This window comes from Rhinopithecus roxellana, chromosome 7 (genome assembly GCF_007565055.1).
Source record: "Rhinopithecus roxellana isolate Shanxi Qingling chromosome 7, ASM756505v1, whole genome shotgun sequence".
Classification (NCBI taxonomy): Eukaryota; Metazoa; Chordata; class Mammalia; order Primates; family Cercopithecidae; genus Rhinopithecus; species Rhinopithecus roxellana.
This window is the reverse complement of record NC_044555.1, coordinates 71,677,236-71,698,598: the sequence shown is the minus strand read 5'-3', so window position 1 is coordinate 71,698,598 and position 21,363 is coordinate 71,677,236. Positions and strand designations below refer to the sequence as shown.

Genomic DNA, 21,363 nt, shown 5'->3' with positions numbered 1-21,363 from the left:
TCAGCCTCCTGAGTAGCTGCTACCACAAGGGTACACTACCACTCCCAGCTAGTTTTTAGATTTTTTCATAGAAACAGGGTCTCACTATGTTGCCCTATTTTTAAAATTATTTTTAAAAACTCCCAATGGAGTCATTCAGATAGAAGTGAAAATGTGCCTGCCTCCTCTCTTCCAGGTCCCATGTCCCAGGTAAGAGATCTGCTACTCAACTAATGCAGCCACAAACTAAGACAAGCATTCAGATTTTGCCCAAACTCTCCCTCCCAATCTCACTTTGTCATGCTGCCTTAAACTATTTAGAAGTGATGTCTCCCCACACCAACTTCTCTTCCCTTCGCTACCCTTCCCTTCCTTTTCTGTCCCTTCCCTTTCTCCTTTTCTCTTTCTCTCTCTGTGTTTCTCATTCAAGACTTCATTTGTTGCATCCATTCTTGCAACAGTCTTACAAATATTTTCTTTTCTTTCCACGTTGGCCCTCTTCAACTTGTTCTCTATGTTGCCATCACAATGATTGTCCTAAAATATAAATCTGATCATTTCTTCCCCGCTCGCTGCAGAAAATATGTTGCTGGCTTTCCCACTGCCTACTGGATAAATTCTACCTTTTCAGCATGGCATTCAAAACTCTTCACAATTAGGTCTCTAATCCTTTCTTTACCACCTTCTTTTCAAACTCAATGTCCTGGCATGCCAAACCCTCCCTATTTCTAGATCTCCACACACACAGTATTACTATGATGTCTTTATCCATGAACTTCTTCATCCAGTCAGTGTCTGTGTACCATTTCTTCCCTACTCAGAAAGTTCTTCCTTTGCAAACCCTTCCTTAATCATTTTCACCTCCATGGGTCCCTACGAATTCATATGTATTCCTTGTGCACACCTTCTTGTAAGCATATTTTTTCTCATGCTTTTGGCTATCTTGTCCTCTAGACTGTATGCTTTCTCAAAAATAAATGGATGAGTTTCACTCACAGATGCATGTCAGTGCTTAGGACTGTTCCAGTGGTTAAAAAAAAAAAAAACCCTGAATTTATGAATAAGTCAATGAATTAGTACATTCTTGGCAAAACCCATGACTTTCTGGCCTACTATAAATTACTGTGTTAAAGTTGAGATTCTGCTTTAGTTTAGGATATAGATATCTATATATATGTCCGTATATCTACATCTATATGTCTATATCCATGTATATCACTGATTTGGGGAATAAGCTATACTTATTAACAATATTATTATGTTAGGTCTTCAGTATCTATACAATAATGGAAAAAGTACATGTATGTTTCTAAATATCTATCCAATAATCAGAACACACACATACGTATGGATGGATATGTTTTTTCTATTATTGGGTATAGGTGTCTATTAATAGATAAGTGTATATCTGTGTACCTATCTTATTGGTAAAAAGTGCTTTTATACATATTATTTCATGTAGTCTCCACAAGAAGCCCACAGGAAAGGTAATTTTAATCTCAGTTTAACAGATTCACAGAACATAACTGACTTTACAACAAGGCAAAGTTTGTGAGGATAGAGTCTTTACATGAAACCAGGTCCCCAAATTGGTGTCTATCACCTTCCCTATTATTGGTCATGTTGCCCAAGTATCCTTCACATCATCGTGGCAGGCTTCATGCTTCGGTTTACTGCCTAAAGCAGAAGCAATTAGGAGGATATCCTATGTGTTGCAGACACTATTTTTTTCCTTCCATAAATGAATTAATGGACCATGAAATAATTTTAAGAAAAGCTAACTTTTCTGGCCAGGCAGAAGAATAAAAGTAATCACCATGTAATATTGTTGTGAAGACTATGAGGCCCCACACATTAACTCAGCTAATCATTACAGTATTACATGTCGATTACCTGTTCCATTTTGCAGATGCAGAAATGGAGGTAAACCATTAAAATACACACCTAAAGTCACATGCAACTTGAACCCAAGCAATCTTATTTTAAAATCCGTGTTCATTGTCACAACACTCTATGATGCCCTCTGATCTTTGCATTGCCAAATTAAATCCAACTTTCTCCAACTCAACTTTAAGTACAGGGGCCATACCCCCATCCTCGCCCCCCACAACTTGAAACTTCCTCAGAAAGATAACCTCCTGGACCCTGGAAATGAAGAGGCGTATTTAAAAACAAATGCCTCATCCTGGGCACAACTCCAATATTTTATCAAACTCATGAAAGTATAAGAATAGAAGTAAACAAAAAGCTTTCATCGATCCCCTCTCAACCATACCCTGAGCATAAAAGAGGTCCTGTATTTTACAGAGCTGCATTCCAATTTTTGCTGCTCTTAAAAATTTTTTTTATATCATTGCTTCCCAATTGACTCAATAACGCAGACACAGGGACTGCTGGAGATCATGACCTTAAACAGTTAAAGATGTTTGCATATACTGCAGCATGTTTGGTGTGGAGGGTATCTAGAGAGTCCTAAAAAAGCAAAGAGGAAGAAGGTTTGCTGTGCGCGTCTGGTGCGGTGGCACCGTGTGCCATGCCCACCTGCTCTATCTCCCGGGTACCCGGGATCTCTCCGTTACAGCTGGTTTGCACTGGGATTAGCTGCTCATTGCATGAGGTTGTAGCTGTGGATGTGGTTTCTGTAGTGATGGGGCCGACTCCGGAGATCTATTGGCTGCTGGCTTTGTAAATTTCATTCAGTTTGGTCCAATGGCAGAGGGAGAGCCCCGGAGACAGCAGGACCTCTCTCCTCAATCTCTCTTTTTCTTGCAGAACCGTCTCTCTCCCTTCTCTGTCTCTTAGCACAGAGCTCTTATTCAGCCACTAGCTCGGTCCTTCCTGCTTCAATTGTAATGCTTGTTCTGCCCGTCCACAGACCATTGACGGCAGAAACAACGAATTTCCTCCAAACTAGGCGGTGTTGGTGGCTCTTGCATTCCTCTGGATGAGCGAATCTAGTTGGGGGGTTCCAGAAGGGGAAGGCTCCTGGGCTTTCAAAACATCCTCCTGAATCATACCTCGTTTCGAGTTCCCTAGAAAAATCTGGACGTGTAAAAAGAACTCTTAACAGCCGATGCAGCTCTTCCAAAGCTAAGGTAGGTGTAGTTTTAAGACGTGCCTCTGGGATATTATTCTCCTTATTTTAAAAAGCGGTTTAAACATTTTGACTTGCAGTGGTTTTCCAGCAAAGGATGGAAAGCCTCACTGCAGATACTTGAGTTTCACTTCATTTGATCTTTTTTTCTTTTATGATTATTAATATTATTTTTGGAAAATTTGAACAGGACTTTCTCCTATCTGTCTCGCTCCATTTCTTAGGTGTGGGTGGGATTGTGGACCTTCATACGGCTTTTACATGCAACCTCTCCACAGAAATATTTGGTTTTATTTTCACTTAAAAAGAAAAATCCGGACTACCGTTGTTTGGAAGCGTTTTGCTGCAATCAGCTATTTGAACGGCTCTGGGGCCGTGTGTGATGTGTTTACAAAGTAGCGCTGCCTTCCATACAAATAAACAGAAGATTGTGGCGGGGAGAGGGGAAAAATATATATATGTATCTGCAGTACAGGGAGAGAAGGAGCGAAGCGGCCAGGGCTGGAGATGGTGAAGGCAGGAAGACTTCTGCAAACTGTGAGGCATGGGAGGCTTTTCTTTTCTTTTTCTCCCCCCGACCCCTCCCTTCTTCTTTAAGAAAACTGTCAGCTACCACCGCCTGGGGTGCTTCTTTGCGGGGTTGCGGGAGTGCGGTTAACCAGAGAGAAAAAGGGAAAACAGGCTTGGTTGGGGTTGCATTAAGCGATTTTTTTTCCCTCCTTCATCTCCGGGCCTTGGATAAGATGACGGCTTGGGTGATGCACGAAATAACGCACGTGATTGATTAGACCTGGCTTGGCTTGGCTAGGTAAAGATTCAGGCGCGCTGGAGACCCCGCGTGAAGAAGAAATGACCGTAGCTCCGCGCTGCTTCTGCAAACCGGGACGCGGGCTCCATGCACCCCTTTCCCGTGTGTGTGGGTTTCGAGGCGGGTGGGAAGGGTGAGGCAAACCGCATAAGGGGGTAGAGCTGGTGGTTTTGCTTCTTCGGGAGCCTTTGAGTGTAGTCTGAACCTTTGAGGGGGGCGCGGGGAGGCTTGCAGCTGCCGCCCTGGGAACCATCTCTGAACTGCCCGCTTATCCGGAGGAGCAGAAAAGTTGGAAGCTACGAGGACAGACGACCGGAGCCCTTGTCTGGGTCTCAGGGGATCTGGAGCCCTAGTCGGTGTCCACTGAGAACACCCCTTCTAGGAGCGGGGGTGTGGGGGGGAGTGTTAAGTCTGTGGGACGCACGGTCCGCCAGTCCCCTAGGTGGGGACGGGGAAGGAGGCTGAGGAGTAGGTTCCAATAGGCGCACCACCCCCACAGCCCTGGAAAACGCAACCGTCACCCCCTCTTCCCTCCCATCCCATCCCAAGGCACTCTGCTGTCCCGGGCCGATTTCATCTCGTCTCTTACCCCGCCTCCCCGCCTCCCCGCCTCCCCGCCTCCCCGCCTGCCAATTCCCGCGCGGCTCGGCTCGGCCCCTTCCCACTCCAGTGGGCAGAACTGATGGAGAAGATCCGCCAAGCGCGCAGCCAGAGGCGGGGGAGACAGTGGCGGGTGGGCGAGGGGCTTCTAGACCACGCAGGGAGAGAGTGAACTTCAGTCCTGCCCCCTCCCCAAGGCCGCGGCTGGGGCGTCCCCAGCCCGCGCTGGCACCCGCGTGGCCTGACCAGCGGAAGAGCGAGCAGGGATGAGGTGGGGAGAGGGAGGTAGGTGCCGCTCGGCTGCAGATGATGCGTGGGCGGGGGGCTTGCTGTGGGAGGAGAGGCCCAGGTCCCGGCCTGCGCCCTCCACTCCGCGGCTGCTCCCTCCGCCTCTGGTTTTCCAAGAGGCCGGTCGCTACCCCGGGGGACGCTCTCATCTTCCAGTCGGTCTCCTGGACACCCCTTCCTCCTCCTCTCCCTCAACCTGACCTGGCTTTTTCGCCCCTCCGAGAACCGGTAGGCTGGGGTCCCTCGGCGGGGTTCTCCTAGGCCTCACCCGGAGCTTTGCGCTCCTGGTATCGGGGCCCCGTGCACCGTGCAGCCCTGGGCCCGGGCGCACCATTCCGGCGCCTGCTCGCCGCCAGACACAGCACCCTTTCTTCCCGGAGCGGCGGGGGCGGGAGCGGGGGGGGGAGGTCAGGTCAACCCTTGCACCCCCGAGGCCTGGCCCGGGCCACCCTGGGAACGGATGTCCTGCATGGAGGCCGAGGGGCACCCAGAGGACGTCCTCCGCATCGTACCCCTCCCCTTCCCCAGAAGGCTTTTTTTTTTTTTTCTTTTTTTTTTTTTTGTACTGCGGGTTTCTTTTTCGCTGGCTTCTTCCTCTGAACCTACGGCAGGTGTGAGCCTCTTTTTGTGTATGTGCTGCTGCTATCTCGGGGATGTGGGGGAGGGGGTGCAGGAGGCAGCGTGGAGGGGTCCTTGGAGGTTCCGGCGGGGTTTTGGCCTCTGCGGTGCGCCTGGGCTTGCAAGTCGCGCGGGCGCTGGGCGCGCGCGTCACGAATTCAGCCTAGGGCTTGGGCGAGTCTGCGGGGAGCGAGGACGGAGGATCTTGATCTGTCATTTGGACCCAACTTAAGAAATTTGGGGTGGGGGTTGGGTGGGGGTTTTGGAACTAAGCAGGTGATGTTCTTGCGAGCTGAATCCACAAGGTGGTAGTATGGTTTCTTCTTCTTATTTTTATTTTAGTTTACTTTATTTTGTTTCTATTTGGTCATTTTTTTGTGGGGGGCGGTGGTTTGTTGTTGTTGTTCTTGTTGCTCTTATCTCATGCTTTTTGAAGGCATCCGTTGCCCGTAGGGTTTACATCGGAGCGCATTGCATTATATTTTCTTAAAAGGGGGTGGTGTGCGTGAGCTCCCATCTCAGAATCAGCCCTTCCTGTGATGTGAGGAAGGCAAAAGCAAAAGAAAAAAAAAAAAAAAAAAGAGAAAGAAAGAAAAAAAAAAAGGAAAAGAAAAAGTTTAGAGAGACCTCGTTATCCTGACGAAGCAGAATTGCCAGTTTGGGCGTTCTGCGGGCGACATAGAAGTTCATGCTTAAGAAATCCGGGGTAGTTTCCTTTTTCAGCTAGAAATTAAATGGCCAGGGTGCAAACACCGGACTTTGATGAGAACAAGGCGGCAGAAACTGCAAGAGACCTGCATAGTTTGAATGGACACACTGAGCCTTTTCCTAGGGGATGGCAGAGCGGGGTGAAATCAGAACGCAAAGAAATCTGCAGTTTTGTGGGGGCAGATTTGGAGAGTGGAGAATTGTTTCATACCTTTAGTTGGCTGTGGGGAAGATATTAGCAGTAATCCATTAAATCCTCAGCACAGATTTTCCTGTGGAAATGTGCAAAATGTTAAGAGGGGGAGGGATGGCTAATCGCACATGGTTGCATTAATCCCTGTATTTCCAGAAAAAAATATGGAATTTCTGTGTATCCTAAAATTAAGAATATAGGGATTTCATGGAAACCTCTGCAAGCATGCATTTTCTCAGATTAGAAATTCAGTATTTTATTACTCGATGAAATGTAGAATGCGTGTGTGTGTATGTGTGTGTGTGTATACAGACATACACGCACGCAGTCTACATTTCTACATATATATGTGTGTGTGTACATGTGTATATATGTATATATGGCCATTTTAAAGAGTGTTTTCTTTGACATGTAAGAACATAATGAGGGCCAGTTGTAGCAAGTGGAAAATTACTTCATCAGTTTTAAGTCAGTGGATTAAAATGGGAGGCTTGATTTTTTTTTTTGAAACCAGAATAATAATTACATTTTCATAATAATACCTGTGCATGGATGCAGTTTTAAAGATGCTTTGATGTTTTCTTCTCCGGTGGAAGAATTGTTGCTTTTCTTTGTATTTTATTTAAATAAACTAATGTTGAATATACAGTTGGCCCTAAAACCAGTAACCTAGCTGATTTTTACCCAAACCTAGGAATATAACAGATACTTGATAAGGGACTGGTGGGTGCATAAGGTAGATAATGAAGTTATCTTCATGCTGTGAAATTTACAAGCAGACTTGAAGGAATTTGAAAGTTCATAGTTGTTGGCCTGGAATGTAGACTAATGGTAAATATATAGATTTTTAAAAATGTGTGAACTTGGCTGTTTCATTGTTTTGTGTGTAGTAATTTGTGGAAAGCTTATAGGCTGTCCACAAAGATGAGAGTGTTGACTGACTCCGCAACGGAGACTTGCTTTTGGAAGTGCAGGGGTCTCTTTAAAAGCCATTTGGAATACTGTGCTTTTATTTCTAGACCACAACCAAAAGGTTCTCACAAAACTAAACATTCAAGTGCATGAGGGAATGACCTCTGTTTCACATTCTTTCTTTTTAATTGGTACGCCACATTTCAAACCTTTCGTAATACTGTTGAATATCGTCGGTAATGCAACTTGTTGAGCGAATGCATTGCATTCAAATGAAGTAGCAATATACGAATACTTTAAGTCATTTAATATCCTCCTTCTAAGGATACTCTTATCTGGTTAAAATATACTTAAATTCCAAATATGGTGAGAGTTGCTCTTAGAATGTGAATGTCAAGTGTAAGAGACAGAATTTTAGTTTGTAAACTGGAGTGTGTTCTTTCTGTATTGCTTTCTGACTTTTAACAATATGTATTCTGTTTCCAAATGGGGAAATATGTTCAGTTTAGCTTAAATCTGTTGCTCTTTTTGTGTGTGTTTTTGCCTGAGTACTGTACTTTTTCAGAGGACAGACTTTGTCTCCTACTTCATTATGTGAATGGATATTCAGACAGATTTGAATAGCCACCACTGATATCTTAAACACCTGAGCTACCAGTTTGAAATCAAAGATACAGCTTTTGCAACCGTCAATTAGAGAAAGTGAGAATCAAAATTGAAGCCCAGGCTGTTGAGGCAATTAGGTCATCTGCTGTGCCCTCTACTACCATTCACTCAATGAATATTTTACAGTTTTGTCATTTTTCTCTAAACAACCTACATTTGGACTTTGAAAGACTCCACTGTTCTTTGTTAAGTGAATGACAATGTAAGAAGCCCTTCCTCATTTTTCTTGGGACAGAGTAGCACACATCAACAAGAAAAAAAGAAGGTGATAACTCCTAGCAGTTTGTCATTATGCCATTTATAGGCTTTGAATAAATGTATAGATGAAGAGGCTTTCTCTCTGCAGGTAGTTACATTAAACAAAAAATAAGTAAATAAAAGGCTCATAAAATCATTACAAGAGTGGAAGGTTGATGGTGGAAAACAGCCCATCTACCTGGGGCTGAGATTTCAAACTTATAGACATGTCGTGTTGAGTTCACGTGTCCCAGGGGTATGCGGAACACCTCCACACACCACGTCTTCCTAAAGCACTCTCATCTTCCCAGAAATGGTACCTGAAGGAGAACAGACCTAACCCCAACAATACTAAAATACATATATAGAAAACTCTATATAGTAAGATACATATCCTACTATATAATATATATATAGTAATACATATTATAGTAAGGTCTGCATCTATATATAAAAATATACTATATATCTTATTATTTTATATATATATGGTGAGATGAGGTGTATTAATCCATCCTCAGGCTGCTAAAAAAGACATGCCCAAGACTGGATAATTTATAAACGAAAGAGGTTTAAATGACTCACAGTTCAGCATGGCTGGAGAGGCCTGAGGAAACTTACAATCATGGTGGAAGGGGAAGCAAACACTTCCTTCTTCACGTGATGGCAGGAAGGAGAGGAATGAGAACCGAGTGAAGGGGGAAGCCCCTTATAAAATCAACAGGTCTTGTGAGAACTTTCACTATCATGAGAATAGCATGGGGCAAACTGCCCCCATGATTCAATTACTTCCCACCACAGGGTCCGTCCCACGACACGTGGCGATTATGGGAGCCACAATCCAAGATGAGGTTTGGTGCGGACAAAGCCAAACCATATCATGAGGTTTTATTGAATTTATTTGAGACAGGAAAAGAGTAATCCTCCATAATTTAGAAGGGAGATGAAATACAGTGAACATTTAGGGTCTCATCACTTGAGGAATACATTTCAAAGAGAGAAATGTTAATTTCAGTATAGTGCTAATGAAATGATCTAGGCTTTCACTACTCTCTGGAAATGTGGATAAATGGCCCAGAATTTTGTTTAGGTTGCTTCATTTAAAATGTATGTTATATAAAGAAATCATGGTTTGTCCAAGTAACAGAGTGCTATTTTTGGCTTACAATATTAGTTCCACCTGTTAATATCGGTGATCATCTTGGTTTTAAGAGGCCAATACCTGATTGGATGATGAAAACTTGGATCTCAAAGCCATCACCCCAGACTTGTGACTTTGTGAACATCTGTGGGCATCTGTCCCGGCTCCCACATCAACCCTTCATCCAGGCTCATTTTCTCTGTTTTTGCTTGGTTGTTTGTATGCTTTGTTTGGGGAGAGGGGACACATATTTTGCTAAGGGCACCTTTTTCAGGCGTGAAACTTAGCCTGTCATATAAGCTGAAAAGGAACTTGAGTTGTTTCAAGTTGCATTGTGTGGTAAGTTTTTGGGTCCTTTTTAAAAAAGAACTGAGGTTACTAAGTGTTACTGGCACTGATAAAAGAGCTATGGTGAGGGGGCGGAGCAAGATGGCCGAATAGGAACAACTCCAGTCTCCAACTCCCAGCGCGAGCGACACAGAAGACCGGTGATTTCTGCATTTTCAACTGAGGTACTGGGGTCATCTCACTAGGGAGTGCCGGACAATCGGTGCTGGTCAGCTGCTGCAGCCTGACCAGCGAGAGCTGAAGCAGGGCGAGGCATCGCCTCACCTGGAAGCGCAAGGGGGAAGGGGATCCGTTTTCCTAGCCAGGGGAACTGAGACACACAACACCTGGAAAATCGGGTAACTCCCACCCCAATACTGCGCTGTAAGCATACAGGCATTCCAGGAGAATATATCCCACACCTGGCCGGGAGGGTCCCACGCCCACGAAGCCTCCCTCACTGCTAACACAGCAGTCTGCCGCGATCTATCCGCAAGGCAGCAGCGAGGCTGGGGGAGGGGCGCCCGCCATTGCTGAGGCTTAAGTAGGTAAACAAAGCCGCTGGGAAGCTCGAACTGGGTGGAGCTCACAGCAGCTCAAGGAAGCCTGCCTGTCTCTGTAGTCTCCACCTCTGGGGACAGCGCACAGCTGAAGACCAACAGGGGAAGTAGCGGGAGCCGGTGCAGACGCGAACGACTCTGTCTGACAGCTTTGGGGAGAGCCGCGGATCTCCCAACGCGGAGGTTGAGATCTGAGAACGGACAGACTGCCTGCTCAGGTGTGTCCCTGACCCCTGAGTAGCCTAGCTGGGAGAAATCCCCCACTAGGGGCAGTCTGACACCCCACACCTCACAGGGTGGAGTACACCCCTGAGAGGACACTTCCAAAGGAAGAATCAGACAGGTACACTCGCTGTTCAGCAATATTCTATCTTCGGCAACCTCTGCTGCTGATACCCAGGCAAACAGGGTCTGGAGTGGACCTCAAGCAATCTCCAACAGACCAACAGAGAGTCCTTCTGACTGTCAGAAGGAAAACTATCAAACAGGAAGGACACCTATACCAAAACCCCATCAGTTCGTCACCACCATCAAAGACCAGAGACAGATAAAACCACAAAGATGGGGAAGAAGCAGGGCAGAAAAGCTGGAAATTCAAAAAATAAGAGCGCATCTCCCCCTGCAAAGGAGCGCAGCCCATCACCAGCAACGGATCAAAGCTGGTCAGAGAATGACTTGGACGAGAGGAGAGAAGAAGGCTTCAGTCCATCAAACTTATCAGAGCTAAAGGAGGAATTACGTACCCAGCGCAAAGAAACTAAAAATCTTGAAAAAAGAGTGGAAGAATTGACAGCTAGACTCATTAATGCAGAGAAGATCATAAACGAAATGACAGAGATGAAAACCATGACACGAGAAATACGTGACAAATGCACAAGCTTCAGTAACCGACTCGATCAACTGGAAGAAAGAGTATCAGCGATTGAAGATCAAATGAATGAAATGAAGCGAGAAGAGAAACCAAAAGAAAAAAGAAGAAAAAGAAATGAGCAAAGCCTGCAAGAAGTATGGGATTACGTAAAAAGACCAAATCTACGTCTGATTGGGGTGCCTGAAAGTGAGGGGGAAAATGGAACCAAGTTGGAAAACACTCTTCAGGATATCATCCAGGAGAACTTCCCCAACCTAGTAGGGCAGGCCAACATTCAAATTCAGGAAATACAGAGAACGCCACAAAGATACTCCTCCAGAAGAGCAACTCCAAGACACATAATTGCCAGATTCACCAAAGTTGAAATGAAGGAAAAAATCTTAAGGGCAGCCAGAGAGAAAGGTCGGGTCACCCACAAAGGGAAGCCCATCAGACTAACAGCAGATCTCTCGGCAGAAACTCTACAAGCCAGAAGAGAGTGGGGGCCAATATTCAACGTTCTTAAAGAAAAGAATTTTCAACCCAGAATTTCATATCCAGCCAAACTAAGTTTCATAAGTGAAGGAGAAATAAAATCCTTTACAGATAAGCAAATGCTTAGAGATTTTGTCACCACCAGGCCTGCCTTACAAGAGACCCTGAAGGAAGCCCTAAACATGGAAAGGAACAACCGGTACCAGCCATCGCAAAAACTTGGCAAAATGTAAAGACCATCGAGGCTAGGAAGAAACTGCATCAACTAACGAGCAAAATAACCAGTTAATATCATAATGGCAGGATCAAGTTCACACATAACAATATTAACCTTAAATGTTAATGGACTAAATGCTCCAATTAAAAGACACAGACTGGCAAACTGGATAAAGAGTCAAGACCCATCAGTCTGCTGTATTCAGGAGACCCATCTCACATGCAGAGACATACATAGGCTCAAAATAAAGGGATGGAGGAAGATCTACCAAGCAAATGGAGAACAAAAAAAAGCAGGGGTTGCAATCCTAGTCTCTGATAAAACAGACTTTAAACCATCAAAGATCAAAAGAGACAAAGAAGGCCATTACATAATGGTAAAGGGATCAATTCAACAGGAAGAGCTAACTCTCCTAAATATATATGCACCCAATACAGGAGCACCCAGATTCATAAAGCAAGTCCTTAGAGACTTACAAAGAGACTTAGACTCCCATACAATAATAATGGGAGACTTCAACACTCCGCTGTCAACATTAGACAGATCAACGAGACAGAAAGTTAACAAGGATATCCAGGAATTGAACTCATCTCTGCACCAAGCGGACCTAATAGACATCTATAGAACTCTCCACCCCAAATCAACAGAATATACATTCTTCTCAGCACCACATCGCACTTATTCCAAAATTGACCACATAATTGGAAGTAAAGTACTCCTCAGCAAATGTAAAAGAACAGAAATTATAACAAACTGTCTCTCAGACCACAGTGCAATCAAACTAGAACTCAGGACTAAGAAACTCAATCAAAACCGCTCAACTACATGGAAACTGAACAACCTGCTCCTGAATGACTACTGGGTACATAATGAAATGAAAGCGGAAATAAAGATGTTCTTTGAAACCAATGAGAACAAAGATACAACATACCAGAATCTCTGGGACACATTTAAAGCAGTGTGTAGAGGGAAATTTATAGCACTAAATGCCCACAAGAGAAAGCAGGAAAGATCTAAAATTGACACTCTAACATCACAATTAAAAGAACTAGAGAGGCAAGAGCAATCACATTCAAAAGCTAGCAGAAGGCAAGAAATAACTAAGATCAGAGCAGAACTGAAGGAGATAGAGACACAAAAAACCCTCCAAAAAATCAATGAATCCAGGAGTTGGTTTTTTGAAAAGATCAACAAAATTGACAGACCGCTAGCAAGGCTAATAAAGAAAAAAAGAGAGAGGAATCAAATAGATGCAATAAAAAATGATAAAGGGGATATCACCACTGACCCCACAGAAATACAAACTACCATCAGAGAATACTATAAACGCCTCTACGCAAATCAACTAGAAAATCTAGAAGAAATGGATAATTTCCTGGACACTTACACTCTCCCAAGGCTAAACCAGGAAGAAGTTGAATCCCTGAATAGACCAATAGCAGGCTCTGAAATTGAGGCAACAATTAATAGCCTACCCACCAAAAAAAGTCCAGGACCAGATGGATTCACAGCTGAATTCTACCAGAGGTACAAGGAGGAGCTGGTACCATTCCTTCTGAAACTATTCCAATCAATAGAAAAAGAGGGAATCCTCCCTAACTCATTTTATGAGGCCAACATCATCCTGATACCAAAGCCTGGCAGAGACACAACAAAAAAAGAGAATTTTAGACCAATATCCCTGATGAACATTGATGCAAAAATCCTCAATAAAATACTGGCAAACCGGATTCAGCAGCACATCAAAAAGCTTATCCACCATGATCAAGTGGGCTTCATCCCTGGGATGCAAGGCTGGTTCAACATTCGCAAATCAATAAACGTAATCCAGCATATAAACAGAACCAAAGACAAGAACCACATGATTGTCTCAATAGATGCAGAAAAGGCTTTTGACAAAATTCAACAGCCCTTCATGCTAAAAACGCTCAATAAATTCGGTATTGATGGAACGTACCTCAAAATAATAAGAGCTATTTATGACAAACCCACAGCTAATATCATACTGAATGGGCAAAAACTGGAAAAATTCCCTTTGAAAAGTGGCACAAGACAGGGATGCCCTCTCTCACCACTCCTATTCAACATAGTGTTGGAAGTTCTGGCTAGGGCAATCAGGCAAGAGAAAGAAATCAAGGGTATCCAGTTAGGAAAAGAAGAAGTCAAATTGTCCCTGTTTGCAGATGACATGATTGTATATTTAGAAAACCCCATCGTCTCAGCCCAAAATCTCCTTAAGCTGATAAGCAACTTCAGCAAAGTCTCAGGATACAAAATTAATGTGCAAAAATCACAAGCATTCTTATACACCAGCAACAGACAAGCAGAGGGCCAAATCAGGAATGAACTTCCATTCACAATTGCTTCAAAGAGAATAAAATACCTAGGAATCCAGCTTACAAGGGATGTAAAGGACCTCTTCAAGGAGAACTACAAACCACTGCTCAGTGAAATCAAAGAGGACACAAACAAATGGAAGAACATACCATGCTCATGGATAGGAAGAATCAATATCGTGAAAATGGCCATACTGCCCAAGGTTATTTATAGATTCAATGCCATCCCCATCAAGCTACCAATGACTTTCTTCACAGAATTGGAAAAAACTGCTTTAAAGTTCATATGGAACCAAAAAAGAGCCCGCATTGCCAAGACAATCCTAAGTCAAAAGGACAAAGCTGGAGGCGTCACGCTACCTGACTTCAAACTATACTACAAGGCTACAGTAACCAAAACAGCATGGTACTGGTACCAAAACAGAGTTATAGACCAATGGAACAGAACAGAGTCCTCAGAAATAATACCGCACATCTACAGCCATCTGATCTTTGACAAACCTGAGAGAAACAAGAAATGGGGAAAGGATTCCCTATTTAATAAATGGTGCTGGGAAAATTGGCTAGCCATAAGTAGAAAGCTGAAACTGGATCCTTTCCTTACCCCTTATACGAAGATTAATTCAAGATGGATTAGAGACTTAAATGTTAGACCTAATACCATAAAAACCCTAGAAGAAAATCTAGGTAGTAGCATTCAGGACATAGGCATGGGCAAGGACTTCATGTCTAAAACACCAAAAGCAACGGCAGCAAAAGCCAAAATTGACAAATGGGATCTAATTAAACTAAAGAGCTTTTGCACAGCAAAAGAAACTACCATCAGAGTGAACAGGCAACCTACAGAATGGGAGAAAATTTTTGCAACCTACTCATCTGACAAAGGGCTAATATCCAGAATCTACAAAGAACTCAAACAAATATATGAGAAAAAAACAAACAACCCCATCAAAAAGTGGGGAAAGGATATGAACAGACATTTCTCAAAAGAAGATATTCATACAGCCAACAGACACATGAAAAAATGCTCATCATCACTGGCCATCAGAGAAATGCAAATCAAAACCACAATGAGATACCATCTCACACCAGTTAGAATGGCAATCATTAAGAAGTCAGGAAACAACAGGTGTTGGAGAGGATGTGGAGAAATAGGAACACTTTTACACTGTTGGTGGCATTGTAAACTAGTTCAACCATTATGGAAAACAGTATGGCAATTCCTCAAGGATCTAGAACTAGATGTACCATATGACCCAGCCATCCCACTACTGGGTATATACCCAAAGGATTATAAATTATTCTACTACAAAGACACATGTACACGTATGTTTATTGCGGCACTATTCACAATAGCAAAGACTTGGAATCCACCCAAATGTCCATCTGTGACAGACTGGATTAAGAAAATGTGGCACATATACACCATGGAATACTATGCAGCCATAAAAAAGGATGAGTTCGTGTCCTTTGTAGGGACATGGATGCAGCTGGAAACCATCATTCTTAGCAAACTATCACAAGAAGAGAAAACCAAACACCGCATGTTCTCACTCATAGGTGGGAACTGAACAATGAGATCACTTGGACTCGGGAAGGGGAACATCACACACTGGGGTCTATCATGGGGAGGGGGGAGGGGGGAGGAGGGAGGGATTGCATTGGGGAGTTATACATGATATAAATGATGAATTGATGGGTGCTGACGAGTTGATGGGTGCAGCACACCAACATGGCATAAGTTTACATATGTAACAAACCTGCACGTTATGCACATGTACCCTAGAACTTAAAGTATAATAAAAAAAAAAAAAAAAAAAAAAAAAAAAAAAAAAAAAAAAAAAAAAAGAAATTAGGATTGTGGTTTCCTTGGGAGATGAAGGAAAGGGTAGTGACCAGGAAGAATAATAAAGATGAGGTTCTGATGTAAAAAAAAAAAAAAAAAAAAAAAAAAAAAAAAAAAAAAAAATTTCCAATTCATTGAGAAAATATAATTGCTTTAATATTGTATACCTCTAATAACACAGCCTCTAAATACCTAAATGAAAATGAGGGCAAATTAAGATGAATTTTATAATGTCATCTCTGAGGGTGAAGAGAAAAAATGTGAAAGTGTTGTATAACTGAATAGAATATCTGTTGTTTTATCTTCCCAGATGTCCTTCTTTTGTAATAACTGTTACCAGCAATTTATATTAAAGTGTGACTAATAAATGCTCTAAAAAAAAAAAAAAAAAAAAAAAAAAAAAAAAAAGAGCTATGGTGAATTGTGGTTTGTTTTTGCAAAGTACAGGAAAAGCCTCCTTGGTTCTGTGATGATGGCTGTGGTGAAGTTGCATGCGGTGCCATTTTCCATGTTTAGTATTTCAACACCACCAATATATGGCTCTGGACGGGCAAGTCCAAGAGCTCAGTGAGGCATGCCGTATGACTCCAATGGTCAATCGGGGCTGTTCATTGTGGAACTGTGGTCTCAAAAGCATGGGGGATGCGGACGGAAGAAAACTCATTGCAACTGAGTGCCTTTAACTTGTTCCAGTCCTCACTACTCTCTGTGAATATAACTCTGAATGGGTTAGGTGGGGAAACTCACAAAAGCAAATGCATATTTTCACAAACAAAATATGTCATTGTTAACTGTTTTCCTAAGTGAGACAAGATGCCCTCATGCCCTGAAGCTACATGGTAAGAATGGCAGTGTGTATGAGCGGGTGTATACACATACATGTGCGCATATGCCAACATATTAGCTAGGAACTAGTCCTTGCACAAAATGTTTTTCTCAGCCATTGCAACACATTAGATAAAAGCAAATATATATGTGTGTGTGTGTATATATATATATATATATATATATGAAGGAAAAAATGTGATTTTCCATTATTTTCCTTTTCTTATTCTCATCGTTCACCAAACCTATATTATATTAAACAATTCGTAACATCTGGCCTGGGTAATAGAGTGAGACCCCAACTCCACAAAGAAACAAAAATTAAAAACAAATTAGCCGGGCATGATGGCAAGTACCTGTGACTCCAGCTGAGGTGGGAGGATCACTTGAGTCCAGGAGTTCAGGGCTGCAGTGAGCTACGATTACACCACTGTACTCCAGCCTGGGACACAGAGCAAGACCCTAGCTCTAAAAATATAAATAAATAAATAAATAAACATAAAAAATAAATAAAAATAGAAAATGTACAATGAAAGTTATAAAGTTGGCCCAGCGTTGTGGCTCACGCCTGTAATCCCAGCACTTTGGGAGGCCGAGGTGGGAAAATCACTTGAGGCCAGTAATTCAAGACTAGCCTCGCCAACGTGGTGAAATCCTGTCTCTACTAAAAATATAAAAACTAGCTGGGCGTGGTGGTGTGTGCCTGTAATCCCAGCTATTCAGGAGGCTGAGGCCAGGGAACTGCTTGAACCTGGGAGGGGGAGGTTGCAGTGAGCCGAGATCGTGCCATTGCACTCCAGCTTGGGTGACAGAGCGAGACTCTGTCTCAAAAAAGAAAAAAAAAAAAAAAAAAAAGAAAGTTAAAAGTTACCTATGATGGGTCTGGGTATACTCCTCATTTAGGAGTGAAGATATTCATTAACATGAGACCTAAGTAAGTAGAAAGTATGTGTTTAAGGGACAGGTGTCCATTTTCTCTAGGTCTCCTGGAAGCTTTTTTTTTCTAATTTGAGTGCTAATTCCAAGAAAGGTTTCACCTATGTTTATGGTGAAACTATCTATATGTGTGACAAAATGTTACCCTCTCTTGTCCATCAAGATTGTGCAAGATTATATACTTGTATGGAGAAATAGACAACCTTTACAAAAATCAAACTGGGCACCCTTTACCAAGGCTAAACTCATAACCCTTTTATCTGCCTTTGTAGCAGATTCTCACCTTGATTTCTCTGGGTGCCCAAAGGCTTTGCTGAGAGACTGTTCCCATTGAAGACTTGTGGCAAGGTCAGCAGAGCTTTGTATCTGCCCAGCTTCAGAAACTCTGCATTCCCTTTCAGTAAATATGGAGAAGTTTGAGGTCACAAAAGCTGAGAACCTCATTATAGTCTCTTTATGTTCTTGGGCCCCTCTCTTCCTGCAGACTTCCTTGAATTCAAATGTAACGTGCACTACACATTCACATTGCACCTACTGAAAAGCATTGACAATCACAGGTGACAACAGGAGCAAAAGTGAATGAATGCTAGAGGGTTTCACATTTAGGTTGTTCACTCACCACTGTGCACAGGTTCTTAAGAATTCTACTTACACTTGGTAAGACTGTGAACAGACTTATGTTTTTGAAACATCAGTATACAGGTGTGCAGAAAGAAATGGGCTAGGTCAGTTATAGCCACCAGTATAAATAAGATGCATAAAATGCATAAAATAGTTTTATTTGCAAATTATATCTACAGAGCCTTCATCATACATACATATATATATAATGTATGTATATATAAAAACTGGGTGCTTATAAACATATACAGATCATACATTATTCATTTTAATTTCTACAGATAATATGTAATTATTTATATAAAATTGCATTTATGCAATAGTATTTGTATACAACTTATATACTTGAATGAAACCATCATCTACAATAGCCATTTAATATATATTTATTTCTAGATAGTTGTATTTATGTACACTTATATAATTGTATTTATATGCCATTTATATTACTGATGAAAGCCTTTATAACTTAAACTAGATGTATTTCTAAAGCCGTTGCAAAGTTATTTATACAAAATATAATTTATTTAAACATGTATTATATAAATATAAATTATATACTAATATATAACATATATAAGTCATATAAATATATAATACAAATTTGTTTTATATACTTATAATTTATTATATATTGAATACAACTCATTTAAATATAATTTAGTATATATTACTATGTATATATAATTATGACAAATAATATATAGTAAAATCCATATAAATCTGCAATAAAATATATGTATATGTGTATGTATATATATTGTTCTTGTTCTTTTGTATGAAAAGTACATGCAAACTTTATACATATATATATACACAAACCATATATATAGTTTGACTTGCATTTTCCAAAAGAAACTATGTTTTATGTGGTGAATGAACTTCCAGGCTGGTTCACAGGAGCTATTGTTAGTTAATGGTGCACAGAAACTACAACTTCCTTCCCTCTTCCCTTCCTTTCTTCTTTCCTTCCTTCCCTCCCTCCTTCCTTGCTTCTTTTACTCTTTCTTTCCTTCCTTCCCTCCCTCTCTCCTTCCTACCTTTTTCTCTTCTTTCTTTCCTTCCTTTCTTCTTTACCTCCTCCCCTCCTTCTCTTCTTCCCTTCCATCTATCATCCTTCTCTCCCTCCCTCCTTCCTTCCCTCCCTCCTTCTCTCCCTCCTTCTCTCCTTTCTTCCTTCATTTTCTCTCTCTTTCTTTTCTTTTCTTTTCCTTTCTTTTCTTTTTCCTTCCTTCCTTCCTTCCTTCCTTCCTTCCTTCCTTCCTTCCTTCCTTCTTCCTTCCTTCCTTCCTTCCTTCCTTCCTTCCTTCCTTTCCTTCCCTCCCTTCCTCCCTTCCTTCCTTCCTTTCTCCATCCCTCCATTCTTCTTTCCATCCTTTCTTCCTTCCTTCCTTCTTTCCTTCCTTCTTTCTTCCCTCATTCCTTTATTCTATTTGGATGAGTGACAAGGTCTCAGGGATCCTTAAAGTATTTAAGAGAAAATGAAGATAATTCTATAGAAGAACAGATCAAATAGGAAAGAGTAATGAAAAGAAAGACTCCTGGAATGACAAAGAAGCTTGTTCATGACAATTTAATAGAATTTCCCACATGCCATATTTGTATAGCTGGTTATATTTTAAAACTTTGTCAAACCCTAAATTTATAAAAGCTTGATTTAGATTTTAGTAAATTCTGTGAATAAATGCATGCATACATAAAGCAGATTACTTTGATTCAACTAAAACATACAGGCACCTGTGAGCTTTTTTATTTTTTTTTTCATGTGGTAGTGAAAACAGCCTCATTAATTAATGGCTATTTCCTATATTCTTTTTAAAATTAATAAGCAACAGTCAGATATTTCAGTTGTTTTAAGGCATGAACAATACCTTGGATTCTAATATATTTTAGTCTAAAATGTCTGGTAACATCACAGATAATTGTTTCAAACTCTACCACCCCTCATATAATTTATTTTTCAACAACTTAAAGTCTTTTGGAATCATGAGAGAACCTTAAAAATAGACAACATCACTCATACTGGTGACCTAGGATTGCTTAAAGATAGGGCATAGATTGTATTGTCTCAGAGGAAAATATTTTATGAAGATTCTTTAAAAAGTATAAGAACTCCCGAATCGGGGATTCTTTCTTGAAGAGGCTCCCTGGTCTAATGTTTTTGGAGAACCTCATATATCATTTGCCTCTCTTCAATTATATCCTGAAAATGGACACATTATGGCCTTAAAGTCTCCTGTACTGATGGGTTTAGCAGATGTGATAGATAACTTAGGGTTCTTTGTAATGAGTGTTAACCAAATTAACCACAACAGTGTTGAGAATACTTCTGTTGACACAGAGCAGAAAGAAGTACTAACGGGGTATGAAGACACTTGAAAGTGTTGAAATTACCAAGACTACTTGGAGAAATGAACTTGTTGGTTTTTTTCTTTATTTCACGCATTTACTCAAAACTTGTTGAGTACCAATAAGTGGGATACAAAGAAGATGAAATTGCTTATCTTTCCTATATTAACCATAGGCTAATGTTATTTTGCACCTCTGGTTTTATGTTTAAGAACAAACACGTTATATCAGAATTTTTCTTCTGGGGTGTGTGTGTGTGTGTGTGTGTGTGTGTGTTTAATCTCTCATGTCCTATGTTAAAAGTTAAGGAAAGCAACAGCTTGATTCAGTCTTCATACATCTTTATTAAATAGTTAAAGGCAAAATCATCAGAGCTACGTAGCCCAAATATTAGGAGTTAGGTTCATGTTCGAATTTTCAGAGGGTGATTATATAGTTTGATTTTAACTTCTTCAACAGACAGATTACTATAGTTGATGAGCAAGGGGATGAAAGTATTTAAAAAACATAATGGAGTTAATATGATTCTTGAGGGAGGGGAGAAGGCTGCCTGTCTTAGGTAATGCTTTTGAGGGTAGGTTTGTCCTCGCCTTGAGGCAGCAGGCTTGCTCTGTTGGCTCAAGAAGCCTTAACATGCATGCCCCTATTACAGATTTACCCACAGGCCAAGTGTATGCTGTGGTAAGAAATGAATAATGTAGATCCCATTACAGAGAATTATGTGGAACAGATAGACTTAGTGCATCAGAACCGATGA

The 21,363-nt window shown here is 41.5% G+C and overlaps 2 protein-coding genes across 2 annotated transcripts in view; one reads left to right on the top strand and one right to left on the bottom strand.

Moving 5' to 3' along the window:
• Window positions 1-1,332: 1,332 nt before the first annotated feature.
• On the bottom strand, window positions 1,333-5,271 carry LOC104676248 (translation initiation factor IF-2-like). Its single transcript, XM_010381019.2, has one exon. The coding sequence runs from the start codon at window positions 4,916-4,918 to the stop codon at window positions 4,214-4,216; it is 705 nt and encodes a 234-aa protein (XP_010379321.2). The 5' UTR covers window positions 4,919-5,271; the 3' UTR covers window positions 1,333-4,213.
• NLGN4X (neuroligin 4 X-linked) overlaps window positions 2,748-21,363 on the top strand; it is a 347,106-nt gene continuing 328,490 nt past the window's right edge. The window contains exon 1 of the mRNA XM_010381016.2: window positions 2,748-3,074. The gene's annotated coding sequence lies outside the window, so the exon portion shown is untranslated. The remainder of the gene's footprint in view (window positions 3,075-21,363) is intronic.